Here is a 14165-nt window from a genome sequence, read left to right on the forward strand (position 1 = left end):
TTGGGTTGGAAGAGACCTTAAGGATCACTTAGTTCCAACCCTCCCTGCCATAGGGTTGCATAGCATAAGGCACAGAAAAGCTTGTAAGGCCAAGGTCCCTGTCAAGCTGCATAAAGCACTACATTAAGAAGATGCTAAACAATACATAAAAGGGAATAAAGTGGAGAAATCAGTAACAAGACATAGTGCATAGCAAATCCCTACTTCTTCCCCTCCTACCAAAACAACACATGGTAGACTGCCCAGTATCTGTGGGGCACAAATTCAAGGGACAGCATCTTAATTCACCAGTAAATTTTACAGGCAACCTGTGACAGGTCTTACTTTTGGCTGGGAAGGTTATTGGCTGTGTTGGGCTCGGCTATCATTTCCGCTACATTATTTCAGCAGTACAGACAGCAAGCTAACATGAGCAGTGCTGCTTTTGAGGCAATTCATCAAGATCAGTAGTGTTAAAAACTTATCAAGGCTCTACTTCTTGCGGGTGAAACAGCAGCCAAAAACTGTCAAGAGAAGAGGAAAAAAAAAAAAAAGAGAATTAATTCATAGAATCACAGAATGGTTTGGGTTGGAAGGGACCTTAAAGATCATCCAGCTACAACCCCCCTGACCAGGTTTCTCAAAGCCCAGTCCAGCCTGGCCTTGAACACTGCCAGGGATCGGGGCAGCCACAACTTCTTTGGGCAACCTGTGCCAGTGTCTCACCACCCTCATAGTAAAGAACTTCTTCCTAATATCTAATCTAAACGTAACCTCTTTCAGTTTAAAGTTGTTACCCTCTTGTCCTGTCCTTACATGCCCTTGTAAAATGTTCCTCTCCATCTTTCCTGTAGGCCCCCTTTAGGTACTGGAAGGCTGCTTGAAGGTTTCTCCAGAGACTTCTCCAGACTGAGCAAGCCCAGCTCTCTCAAGTTTCTCTTCATAGGAGAGCTACTCCAGCCCTCTGATCAGCTTTGTCGCCTCCTCTGGACTCACTGCAACAGTTCCAGGCAGCTCCCTCAAAACCAAGTCGGGAAGCCCCCCAAAAAACCAGTCCGCAGAAAGGGATGCGATTCCGAGAAACAAATTACTTCAGACAAGCGAATTCGCAGGTGGCACCGCTGCACCTGGCAGGCGCCCTGAGGCGGCAGCGCCTACAAAGCCACCGCCCGTGAGAGAGCCTGAAGTTCCCACGGCCACACAGCCCGCTGAACCCTCCTCTCCCTCGGGCAGACCCCGCAACGCCGGCAGACCCCAGCCCGCACAGCCGAGGCTGCCTCAGGAACAACACCGCCGCCGTGATGGGACGCAACGAGCAGCAGCTCGGCCCGAGACCCTCCCACCCCGGGTCGCGGCACACGGGTGTTAAAAGCGGGGCGTGAAACGCGGGGCTTGTCACTCACCTGCGCCGGGGACGCGATCCCCAGGCCCGGGTGCGCGCCGACACCGCCCCTTGGCTACCCACTCCCCCGCCCCTTACTGCGGCGGCCTGAGCCCCGTCTGCGGCCCCGCGTCAATCACGGCCCATCCCTCGGCACCACCCGGCCTATCAGAGGCGGGGGCCGCTGTCACGTGGCTCGATACCGCCGATTCGGGATGAGTTGGTGCCGTCGGGCTTCCGTAGCGGCCGGGGCGAGGGCCGGAAGGACAAGCCCGTAGTGGTGCCGGTCGCCGTTTTGACCGGAGGAGGGGTGATTATGGGGCCCGGCCGCCTCTCGCAGTCGCTCTTTCTGCGTTGCCGCCGGGTGGCGGCGGCCCTTGGCGCGGCCCGCTGCCATGGCGGGCTGCTGTCTGCCCGCCCGCTCAGCGCCGCCGCTGGCATGCGGGCTCCCCAGCGGCCGCCGGGCAGGTGTGAGCCACCACGGGCGGGCGGCGGAGGGCGGTGGAACGGAGCGGCGAGCGCTGGAGGGGATGAAGAAGAAGAAGAGGATGATGATGATGATGATGAGGCGGAGCTGGAGGAGCTGCTGCTCCCCTCTCCTCTGGCCGTGGAGCCCGGCGTGCAGCGCGTGGTCGTGGTGCACCCGGCGGTCAAGTGGGGCCCAAAGAAGTCGCCGCTCACCACCGGTGCGTGGCCGCGCCGGGGCTGGGGTATGGGAGGGCTTCGGAGGGTCACCCGACCGTGGGTTCTGCCAGCCAGCCGCGCCGCTTCTCGGTTTTGTCCCATTCTAGGTCTCTGTGGCGCGCAGGAGTACTTGTAGGGAGTGAGTGCCATTACCGTAAAGTAGATCCGTTATTAGAGTGGTAAAATAGAAATGCTGTCTGGGACAGCTAGCGAAATACAAGCTCTGATAAGTCTTCGTGGCTGTTCCCTGATAATCTTTTATGAGACAATGTGCTGTCAGTGAGTGTTGGCAGATCTGTGCTTTCACTTGTAAATCACCCTAGCTTTGGGACAGAGCAGAACCACTCTGTGCGTAGAGCGTTTTAAGGTTGCTTAAGAAAACAGGTGTTTCACCCTTCTTAGCAGAACATTAATAGCCTTCAGGCCCCAGCCTTGCTGTCTGGCCAGGCAGGCAGGAGTTCTGCAGTCTTAGGCTTACCCAGGAGGTGGGTGAAAAGCAACAATACTCTTCTGTCATCATCATAGAATGGTTTGGGTTGGAAAGGACCTTAGTGAACATCTAGTTCCAACCCCTCTGCCATGGACAGGGACACCTTCCACTAGAAGAGATTCCTCAAAGCCCCATCCAGCCTGGCCTTGACCACTTAATTCACGGAAATTATCTAAATACAAGGCTGTAAAGTGAAGTGTGTTAGAGCAACATCCTGAGCAAACCAGCACAGACCTGCAAAAACTTGGTTTTGCTGGGGTGCATCTCTTGGGAATCCTTGTAGCTGTCTAATATATAGGTATTAATCATGCACAATTAAGATATATTATTAACTTGATACTCCTCGAAATACTTCTCTAATTTCAAAGTTTTAATGGAAAGGATTAAGCATCTCATAAGTTAGCTTTTTGTTTATAGAGAGTTTATATATGATTCTTCTTGTACTCCAATTTTGTGATGAACCTAAATCTCATTTGGTTTTTTTTAGTGCTGCTTATTGTAAGAAATTGTCATGTTGCAGAAAAAGGTTGTAACCTTTTCAAAATTTACATAAGCAGTCCCATTTTACAACTGAAAAATAAACAAACTAGAAAAACCTTTCTGTCCAGACATACAAAAGAATAGCAGTGGTCCGTTCCCATTTATTTACGCCCTCCAGATGAAGAGCCTGAAGTCTGAACAGGTGGTTTGGACTGATTGTTGAAAAACCACAGGTACAACAGGAAATCTGTGCATCTTACAAGGAGCACTAACAATATGAGGAGAAGGAGGATTGTGGTTATCTTTAAAAATGTACTACCTTTTTGACCAGGGTAACATATTTAATATATAAATTTGTCTTTGAGATCTAGAGGAACTTGGAAAATCTGTTATGAAAGGAGAAAAAGTGGGGGAAATCAAAACTGGATATTTTGATCTGATATCACAGAATGGTTGAGGCTGGAAAGGACCACCAGAGGTCATCTAGTACGACCTCCCTGCTCAAACAAGGTCAACTAGAGCACATTGCTCAGGATTGGGTCTTGACTATCTCTAGGGCAGGAGACTGAACAATGTGCAGTTTATTCCAGTGCTCAGTCATCCTCACAGTAAAGTTTTTCCTCATGTTCAGGTGGAATTTCCTTTGTTTCAGTTTATGCCCCTGCCTTATCTTACCTCCTGGCAGCATTGAGTCTGGCCTCATCCTCTTGAAACCCTCCCTTCAGATGCATACACACATTGATCAAATCCCCCCTGAGCCTTCTCTTCTCTAGGATGAACAGGCCCAGCTCCCTCAGCCTTTCCTCATATGAAAGATGCTCCAGACCCTTAATAATTATAGTAGCTGTTCACCAGACTTGCTTCAGGAGCTTCATGACTCTCTTTTGCTGGGGAGCCAAAATTGGACACAGTACACCAAGTGAGGCCTTACCACGGCAGAGCAGAAGGGGAGGATTACCTCCCTCAACCTGCTGGCAATACTCTTGCTAATGCTCCCCAAGATACTACTGGCCTTCTTGGCCACAAGGGCACATTGCTGGCTCATGGACAACTATTATCTACCAGGGTATGCCCATGTAGTGTTCGTCGTTTCACAAAGTCCGCAAAAGTCAGTGCTTTGCTGTGTAGATGTGTTTTTTTTTTAAGTGACTGATGAACCAGAATACAGGATTGGAATCTGCTGGATTTATCAAGTAATAAATCAGTGTAAGTCCTTTATGAAAAAGTAGCAGTAAAGTTAGCAGCAGGATATGCCATATTAGTAATTCTTTAAATATTGCCACAATACACAAAGGAATTAATCACACGGGTTTGTGCTCATCTGAAATAACAGAATTTCTTTTCCAGCTAGTGAGTTATTTCACTTGTTGAGGCCAAAAGCTTGATAATTTCTTTGCTGACAGTACAGTTAAAAATTCCTCTAGATCAACAACCGTGGAAATAATTTGTAGTGGTAGAAAGATGCTTCGTGTGATAAAATTGCATCAAAGTAGAAGCAAATTACTCTGATTAGAGGCAAGACATTTTGCTCCATTTGCAATAGGTTAATATAAATAGCCTTGTAGAATTACAGTGTAGTTTACTCTTTCCCTGTTCATGCACATACTATAGTTGCTGGAAATCTGAGCAAAGTTATAATGGCATATTACAATCTTTTTTTTTTTCTTTTTTTTCTTTTTTGTATTCCTGAAGCTGAATTACAGATTGCTGAAGCCATTGCTCTTGTAGATACCCTTCAGAACTGGACGGTTTTAGATAAAATAATTATTCCTACAAAAAATCCTGACAAGAAATTAATTTTTGGCAAAGGAAACTTCCAGGTTTTAACAGGTAAGGATGGGGATTTTTCAGTCCTGCAGCATTCTAAATGGAAGGTTTCTGCAGTTGAACTGTTTAAAGATAGGTAAGAAAGCAGAAGAGAGAATGTTGTTCATCCATCATGCAGGTTTGCTAACAAGCATCAAACAATTTTCTTAAGGTTACAAAAACAGCACAGAATAGAATTAACCTGAGATCACTGAAAATGTGTGAAGCAGCTTAATCTCTACATTCATGTGATTGACACAAGTGAAACTAGTGGCTGTTCTTGACATAGTACTAAACTAGTGCAATTACAACTATTCTGTGAGTAAAGAATATGGTGCCATTTGATATTTTGTATGCAAAATGGTTTTATATTCTGTGAATTTTAAAAAGAGAATTGACTTTTAACACTGTATTTTGCAATGGTTATCCATCTTTTAGAAAAGATTAAAAAATTGCCCCAAGTGACAGCTGTCTTCTTGAATGTGGAAAGAATATCTTCACTAACAAAGGTAATTAAATAGAGTATAAAATAAGTTTCTTTAAATCACTATTGTTCAGAAGCTCTTGATTTTACAAGAAGGAGGGTCAGCCATGACTCTGAGTTTGCAAGTGGTAATATATGTGGCCACCTGGACTGAATTTTGTTGAAAGGAAACTTAATTCCTTTACATTTGTCTGGTAGATATTTACGTATTTCCAGCTCTTGTGCATGAAATTTTCCAGCAATCTAATAGCCATTTGGTATAGACTCTGCTCCTGCATTTACCACTGGCCCCACTGAAAATGTTGGAAAAGTTACTTAGGGTCTTTTTTTCACAAATTGAAGGTGACAGCCTAGCTTTTGTTATGAAGAATGTCAACGTTTTGGGTTAGATATATGCAGAAGTTCTTATATGGATAGTGTCTTTATTTTCCAATAGTTCTGTGGACACTGTACAGTATTTTTAATATGAAGTGTAAATTCAGGGCAAGCTTATATTTAAATGTTTCAAATATTGAAACTTTCATTCCTAACCCTTAAATAGAAACCATATTTTAAATGGATGGGGGGAGGAGCATGATTCACTTTTTTTAACATTAGCAGTAAAACAATTGGTGCGCAAACTATAGATGCTCTTTGAAATGCTTAGACAAACCGAAATAAATACTTTTTTAGGGTTTTTTTGCATATACAGCATCATACAGGTTGTAAAAATGCATGCAAAATCCATAAACAAACATAATGCTTTGCTGGTAGTTTCGAATGCCTTCCCTGATTATAAAATGAACAGAGATGGTAAATATATCAAATAGTTATTTCAAGCACTCCAATTTATTGATAAAATGTAAGTTGAAAATGTTTTATTTCAATTTCCTAGTTGTTATTCCCTAATTTATAGTATGTGTTCTTACAGTTCTACATTTGCTAAAAAGTTTTTCTTGTACAGGTCTGAATCTTAAGAGCAATTTGATAGGGTTAATTCAAGAAAGTGTTTGAGAACATGTGAAACAAGCATTCTAGATTTCAGAGAGAGCAGAGGGGAGCTACTGCATACTTTAAGTGTCTTTTGCTGAATTAGAACAAAGGTGGGGACGATTGTTTGGGTTTTGGTTTGTTGATTGGGTTTTTTTAAGTATTTTGTGAAAAGCTGCTTAGGAAATAATTTTTCTGCCTTGCTGTCTATAATTTGTTTGTTTGTTTAATTTTGGGTTTTTTTTTTTTCTCTTTTTCCTATATTATCCCTATCCTTTCCCATCACAGCATTTCATAATTATTTTTTTACAAGGACTTAACCACTGAGGTTCTTGATTCTGAGATATGCTGTTAAGGGCTGTTGTCAGAATCTGTTGAAGGCAGTGGAAGGATTCTTAATAGGTCTAGACGTAAAGTTCTACCTTCTAAACTTTCTTTAACACCTTTCTTCATGGTCAACCAATTTTGCCTTTGTGTGGTCATAATCATTGCCCATCCATTGAAATGGAATCGTCTAAGTTCAAGTGTCCTGAAATCCTCTAAGGTCAAGTGTCCATCAGCTAACTGTAACTGTAGTGCTATGTAGGAACTGATCTACAGATACTGTGGGGGACAGAAAACATCTAGGTTATTTTGTCTTACATGGCTAAAGAAAGAACTAGAAGATGCCTGGGGTGTGAAAGTCTTTGACAGATACACGGTTGTACTTCACATTTTTCGTTGTAATGCCCGGACCAAAGAAGCAAAACTTCAGATAGCACTGGCTGAAATTCCACTTCTCAGGTACCTCAAGCTGTGCAAATCACGTACTGATATTCACATAGTTTAGTGACTATTTTTTTACAGTAACAAAACTTACAGTACTATACTGTGAAGAAAAATTACACCATATGTGGCATAGAAATGCTTGTACATGGCAGTTGGTGTGAGTTGCATGAATGCATCAAGAGCATCTTTGGCTCTCTGAAATTTCAGAATAGCCTTTATAACTTGCTAAAAGAGTTGCACGCTTTTTCAGACCACATTGAGAAGCTAGGAAAATCTGGAAATCTGTTGCTGAGCTTCTCACCATGAGCAGGTTTTATTTAAAGCTCTGTCATTTAGTGGTTTTGTTTGTGCTATTAGAATATCACTACTGCTTCACATTTGTTAGGCATTTTCATTAAAGAAAATTGCTCCTAATTAACTGTTACTCCACTGCCAGGTCAAATCTGAAAAATGAGGTGTCTCAGCTAGATCAGCAGAGAGGTGGATCAAGATACATCATGGGCTCAGGTAAATTCTCATGAATTAGAGGATTTATTTTCTCCATAGCCTTTGAACAATATTAGCTGCATCTGATTTTATTTGGAGGAGGCCAGGAGGAAAACTGTTTGTGTTCTGCATCTAATTAAGTGAACATACAAAAATGCATTGGAAGGTAGCTTAAATAATGAAGTTTTGATGTGTACTGGCTCAGTAAGTGGCCATGGGCAGACTTTTTGCTGCCACAGGGGTTTATCATAAGTGTACATGGTTATTCTAGAGTGCTTAGCATATATTTTAATAATTAATTGTAACTCTGACTCTTAGGTAAGAATATATAGTTTTAGTTGTTTATTTATAACTTCAGATGCCCTAGCACTAACTCACTGATTTCCAAATGCACAACATCACTTGGTTTACAGTTTCTCTTGTAGAGTATTCTGCCAATTATTCATTTGTATATTTCAGGTGAAACATTTATGGAGACACAGTATCGTATCTTGAAAGAAAAAGAACTTAAAATTAGGAATGCCCTGGAGAAACTAAGGAGAAAAAGGTCTTTACTTAGAACTCAACGCAAAAAACGCGAGTTTCCGATTATCTCAGTAATGGGCTATACTAATTGTGGTAAGCAAAAACTCGTGAAACCGTAGCACAAAAAAGCTTACATTGTCTATTTTTTAATTAGAATCTCTAGACAGAATCTCATTTCAGTGTGAATAGGCTTTGTATTTTAATTAGTTTTTAATTTTGTGATGAGTATGTGTCAATTAGGGTAGAGTTAGGAAAGCAAATTATGCTTCTTGTAGTTAGTTCTTTTGGGTTTTTGGTCTTGAAGATACGTTTTGGAGAAATGCCTAGTACCTGTTGTGCCAAAAAGATTTTACATACAATGCTGAAGACTGCACTGTTAGTGTCCCTTTATATACTTGATCAGAATGGGTGGGAGAAAAGTATGTTGATGTTTGGATGAATGTGAAGGCTTGAGGCATAGGAGGAAAACTCAGGAGATGTGACAGTTGATCTGGGAATATGCTTAAGAAGTACTGTAGCTTTTCATTGATTGATGCATAGTGTTCTGAGATGTTCTCATAAGAGAATGTAAATCAAGCTGAAGTTTTTCATACACAAGGCATAAATAGCCTTTGGACTAGATACTTTTTCAGGTTACATTATCTTAAGACCATTTCATTTTCTTATTCAACATCTTTATATAAACAAACTTACCTTGTACTAATTTTTATATTATAGAATCATAGAATGGTTTGGGTTGGAAAGGACCTTATGATTATCGAATTCCAACACACACACCCCTGCCATGGGCAGGGACGCCTAACACTAGACCGTGTCACCCAAGGCTGTGTCCAGCCTGGCCTTGAACACTGCCAGGGATGGAGCATTCACCACTTTTTTGGACAACCTGTTCCAGTGCCTCACCACCCTCACAGTAAAGAGCTTCTTCCTTATATCTAACCTGAACTTCCCCTGTTTTAGTTTGGACCCATTACCCCTTCCATACTTTTAAAACTGAAGAATCAAATACATATATATTGCAGTATTGTACATATAATTGAAATACGTCAGCCAGAGTATATACTGAGCTCTTTAATGACTAAATTCTGCGAAATATTCATTGAGTTAAATAAATGTCTTTAGTAATAAGTTAGTGAGGAAATGCTCAACGAAAGCGTAAACCTAGTAAGATATGTATTATTAGTGCTTCTGTTTACTGTTGGTTTTAACAAGTAAATATTGAATTCTTTGACAACGGAAGCACTGAGGAGTGTGTAAGTGTATGCTTCCTAATGCTGTCATGGCAGTGCTCTTCAGATAGGCTGAGAGGTGAGGGATGTGGGTAGGTCACTTTGCAGGTCAGTTCAGTCTTTGATCATCTTGTAATTTTGCAGCATAGCTTCCAGTTGTGGCTTTAAATCCAATTCCAATTTTCAAAAGTTAAGACTGTCTTTGGATTTCCTAACATCATATAGATAACTAATCACAGAGTCACAGAACGGTTGAGGTTGGAAGGGACCACTAGGGACCATCTAGTCCAACCTACCTGCTCAAGCAGGGTCACTTAGAGCACATTACTCAGGTTTGCCTCCAGATAACTCCTGAACATCTCCAGGGAAGCATAGGCTAGATTTAAATTAAATAGATCTGAAAAAATATGTTACATCATACATCTCACCTGAGCCTTGCAAATTAAATTTTTACTTGAAACAAGCCACCAAAATCTTGTCTTTTTTCTTTTAATTAGGAAAAACTACTCTGATCAAAGCCTTGACTGGGGAAGCAGGAATTCAACCCAGAGATCAGCTGTTTGCCACTCTTGATATTACAGCCCATGCTGGCTATCTGCCCTCACATATGACAGTTATTTATGTTGACACCATTGGATTTCTGACTGATCTTCCACATAATCTGGTTGAGTCCTTTTCAGCTACCTTAGAAGAAGTGGTTTACTCAGTAAGTCGATGACTATAAGAATTGAGAAATCAAATTAATTTCCTTTTGGATAATCCTCACTCCTTCAAAAATAAAGGTTAATTGGCATACTGTTCTTAGTGAAGCATGTGGCTGACTCCTAGTGGGCTTCTAAGATAATGAGGTATCTCACCATAAGCCCATTTTCTCATACTTGAAATTGTGCAGAATGTATAGATAACGAAGAGATTTCAGAAAGGGTTTATTTGGAGTATATGTGTCCTTCTTCACTAATGTAAACCAGATAACTTAGACTTTGCTGATTAAATATCTGAAAACCTAAACACTGCATCTGAATAATTTGAGCTTGGCTTTCTTAAGAGTTAAAAATGAAATAAAGCTTCTGGAATAATCTGGTTTTAACTTCAGGTTTCCTATAGCACTATGAGTGGGTGATTGTGATGTGACGCAGGCAGCATGTAATAAACATAAATACACTTTTCCAATCATTTTCTCATTAAAGTTAGCTTCCTGTGTTACAGCAAAGTGTAAGTCTGCGTACACAGACATTTAAACAAAAAGCCTGTATCGTCAAAGGTAATGAAATTCAGTGATAGCTACATGCTGGAATGGTGCTGAGAGTTAGACTTCACCACATAATAATAGGACTTTCAAAAGCTGGCTGCAACTATCCTGTTTGTTTCTTATTTTGAAGTGTTAAATGAAAGGCATGAAATTTAATTCTCACTGATTTTCGGAAGTTTGAAGCAGTATCTTGAGCAAAGATGATGAAACACTGTGAATGCAAATATTGAATTTGGTTGCCTGGTTTTTATCACAGCAAACATGATTGTGTATGGACTTGAAACTGGTAACTTTTGTATAACACTTTGTAAGTGAAGCAGCCATAATAGTATCTCAGGAGCTAAGGATGAGGATAACCTTCTGCATTTTGAATGTAAAAACAGAATTACAAGTTAAGTGGGGGTGTTCCCTCATTTTGAAACAGTTTTTTCAGCGATTACTGTAAAACCATTTTGGAGCTCACTCTTTTCCTTCCCCAGTATTTTTTAAGCTTTATTGTTACACAGCCTTAGCTTTGAAAAAATGGATCAGTTATTATTTGAAATCTGAATTCTGTAACTAGCTTGATCGACAGGGTTTGTTTTAGGGTTCTTGTATAAAATCTCTACAACCTGGTAACTGGTGTATTTTATTAAGTAATTGTCTTATATATTGATGCTTGCTAGGATCTGATAGTTCATGTGAGGGATATTACTCATCCAGAAACCATCCTCCAGAAAGCAACTGTGCTGTCAGTTCTGAAGAATCTGAATCTTCCCAGCCATTTATTGGACTCAATGGTAGAAGTTCATAACAAAGTGGATTTGATAGAAAGGTAAGCAGAAGATACTAAGTATACTTAAACAGTTCTTATGTTCTGAAATCTTTTTAATTCTTAGTCTAGAAACAAGCTCCCACACTTTTGAATACATTTAATGGCGTTTCTCAATCCTTTATATATGTAACTATGGTCTTAAAAAAGAATTAATTATCTTTTTATTACAAAATAAATCACTTGTGTAGACACAATGTGTAGGAATGTGCCAGTATAAAGTAACACAATTAAATGGTCCATGCTTGGCATATTTTCATGACCTAATCTTCATGAGCAAACATGTCTGCAATTATTACTTTTAAGGTATAAACCCACTGAAGAAAATGCGTTAGCCATTTCTGCTCTACATGGACAAGGTTTAGAAGAGCTGAAAGAAGAAATAGAGAAAAAAATTTTGACAGCAACAGGGAAGAAGATTCTGACAGTTAACGTCAACTTAGAGGGACCTCAGCTAAGGTAAATGATTTTTAATTGTAAGAAGGACTTGGAGAAATATGAAACTCTTAGTCTTGCATGTCTTAAAATTTCCAAATCATATCATATTGATCTCAATCTGCATTAAGAATTACAGTGACAATTATCAAAGTTTTCTGACCTGTTGAGAAAAAATATTCCCATTAGATACCGTGGAGTCTGCTTCTGAAAGTGTCCTTCAGAGGTCTGTGTGTTGGTATTATAAAACATACTTCCTGAAAGACCATGCCACTGGTCCTGGAGCCAGATTGCTGAGAGAAACACAAATCTGAAAGGTTTATGAAAACACTGTACCCTATTTCCAAAGAGCAAGTAGCAAATTAGAAGTTAAGTGAAGTGAAGCACTTAATCTTTTAAAGTGTTACATTACCTAGATTGCAACATATTGACCTAAAATAAAGATCACATTGTATGCGGTGTGTTATACCTTTAAGATGCTAATACACTTTCACTGTTACAGTTGGCTCTATAAGGAAGCAACAGTTCAGGAAGTAGAAGTGATGCCTGAAGATGGCACAGCCAAGGTGAAGGTGATAATCGGCAATTCTGCTTTTGGCAAATACAAAAACCTCTTTCCCAACAGTAAGATTTATATGCCATGAAACTGCATCCCCTTTTCTGGGAAAAGAAACTGATCTTATTAAGAAGATGTGAAATTAAGTCAATGGGTTGTTAGTCTGGGTGTTGAAGAGTGTATTCCTTCTCCAGTTGATGATTTTGATGTGTTTTAGAAGTGGACACTGTTTCAGAAAACTTCTGTTTGGACACAGTAAGAACTTTGAGCTTCAATTCTGTCAGCCCCAAGTTTTTAATGTTAAAACAGCTGTTGGTTGTAAGTTGTGGACCTCTATACACATGGAAATCATTGGATGGCATCTGAATTAACCTTCAGAAAAGTACCAAGTTTCTTATGTAAATAAAGCTTTTTACCCCTTTTTTTCCAGAATAAAATAATATTTATTATAGTTGTCTTGGATGGTCATTGGAAAAGGAAAGTTGCTGAACAAAATGTTGCTGGCTGTATGTAAATAATACAGATCAGTATGTATTCAAGTACAGTGCATGAATCTAAGTAAAATAACTGCCACATCTTATTTTTGAAGTGTCCTGGGTTCAGCTGTTCTGAGTTACTGGCTGGGCTTAAACCATGACATGAAGCAAAAATCCCCATGGATTTGTATATTTAAGCGATAAATTTATATAAAATAAAGTTATAAATAAAGTTATCTGTGAGCATCTTTTACCCATACAGTTTTCTTGCCTACAGTAATTTATCCACAATACCTATTACTGTGTCAGTTCTTGGAGCAAACATGTAAGCTACAGCAAACTATGGATTTTGTGTGAAATTATTTCACAAAGGGGAAAAAAAACCAAAGCTGATCCATTACCTGAGTGATGAATTACTACTGGGAACCAATAAAACAATCAGTATCACAGAAAGGAGAAGCAAAACTATTTCAGTCCATATTACAGAGAGCTCAAGTTTTATTAGATAGAGTAACAAGCCACATGAGAGTACAGAAGATAAGATAGGCAGAAAAACATTCTGAGAATGCAGGTAGTGACTCAAAAAAAATCAGAACTGAGTGACTGCTTAGTATGAAGTACACAGAGGTAAGAAACAAGGATAAAAAGCAAAGCATTTAAAAAGTCTTTATAAAATGGAATGTTTAGGGGTTTTTACTCATATGTATTTTGCAATTGCAAGACATTGCGTGAGGAGGTAGCATCTTGGCCTTTCATGCTGATAAGTCTAGGATGGGTTTGAGCTGATGTCAAGTAGCAGTAGATTTAAAACTTTCACAAACATTAACATCTTGTCAGACACTTGAACTCAGCTTTTGCATATAAAGTGCATCTAAAAAGTGAGGTATATTGATGAAGCTGCATAGCAAACTTACTTTATACAATGCCTGTTTTGTTTTAGTCCTGATGCTTGCCATTTCTCTTAACCTTCACAATTATCTATTGCACAGTTCATTTAAAAAATTAGATATGATTAATATGCAATCGCAAACAGCATAAACCCCTCGGTTTTTACACAAGCAAAAACTACTTATTGAGAGGAAAATTAATTACAGAGCTATTACAATACATACATAAAAGTCCAGGTGTGGGACCCCAAATGAGCATGACAGAAGCCAGGAATCTGTATTTTTAGAGCAGTTAAGATAAGGAATTTGTTTCTCAAGTGTTTATTTTCAACGTAAGGCATATTTTGGCAACACCTAATAAAACATACTTCATTTCCACAGATGAAACTGTCTTGGGGTCTAGTTTGGTATCTTTATCACTGCAGAACTGGCATAAGTGATAGGAAGAGTGTTTGAATACACATACCTCT

At 39.8% G+C, this 14165-nt stretch overlaps 2 protein-coding genes across 2 annotated transcripts in view; one reads left to right on the top strand and one right to left on the bottom strand.

Annotated features, from left to right (window-relative positions):
* The window catches only part of LOC308218611 (cohesin subunit SA-2-like), a gene marked incomplete at its 3' end in the record, with an annotated part of 55530 nt that extends 54624 nt beyond the window's left edge, over positions 1–906 (bottom strand). The window contains exon 1 of the mRNA XM_080612880.1: positions 325–906. Within this exon, the coding sequence (XP_080469006.1) occupies positions 325–368 (44 nt within the window). The 5' untranslated portion in view covers positions 369–906. The remainder of the gene's footprint in view (positions 1–324) is intronic.
* A 770-nt stretch (positions 907–1676) lies between these two features.
* GTPBP6 (GTP binding protein 6 (putative)) lies at positions 1677–12420 on the top strand (the record flags this gene model as incomplete). The annotated part of the gene is made up of 10 exons (XM_080612903.1): positions 1677–2046; positions 4707–4844; positions 5259–5329; positions 6926–7056; positions 7478–7548; positions 7987–8145; positions 9779–9987; positions 11196–11344; positions 11648–11800; positions 12279–12420. The coding sequence occupies 10 exons, from the start codon at positions 1677–1679 to the stop codon at positions 12418–12420; spliced, it is 1593 nt and encodes a 530-aa protein (XP_080469029.1).
* Between the last annotated feature and the right edge of the window lie 1745 nt (positions 12421–14165).

Source organism: Psittacula echo (genome assembly GCF_963264785.1).
Source record: "Psittacula echo genome assembly, chromosome: 3".
Taxonomy (NCBI): domain Eukaryota; kingdom Metazoa; phylum Chordata; class Aves; order Psittaciformes; family Psittacidae; genus Psittacula; species Psittacula echo.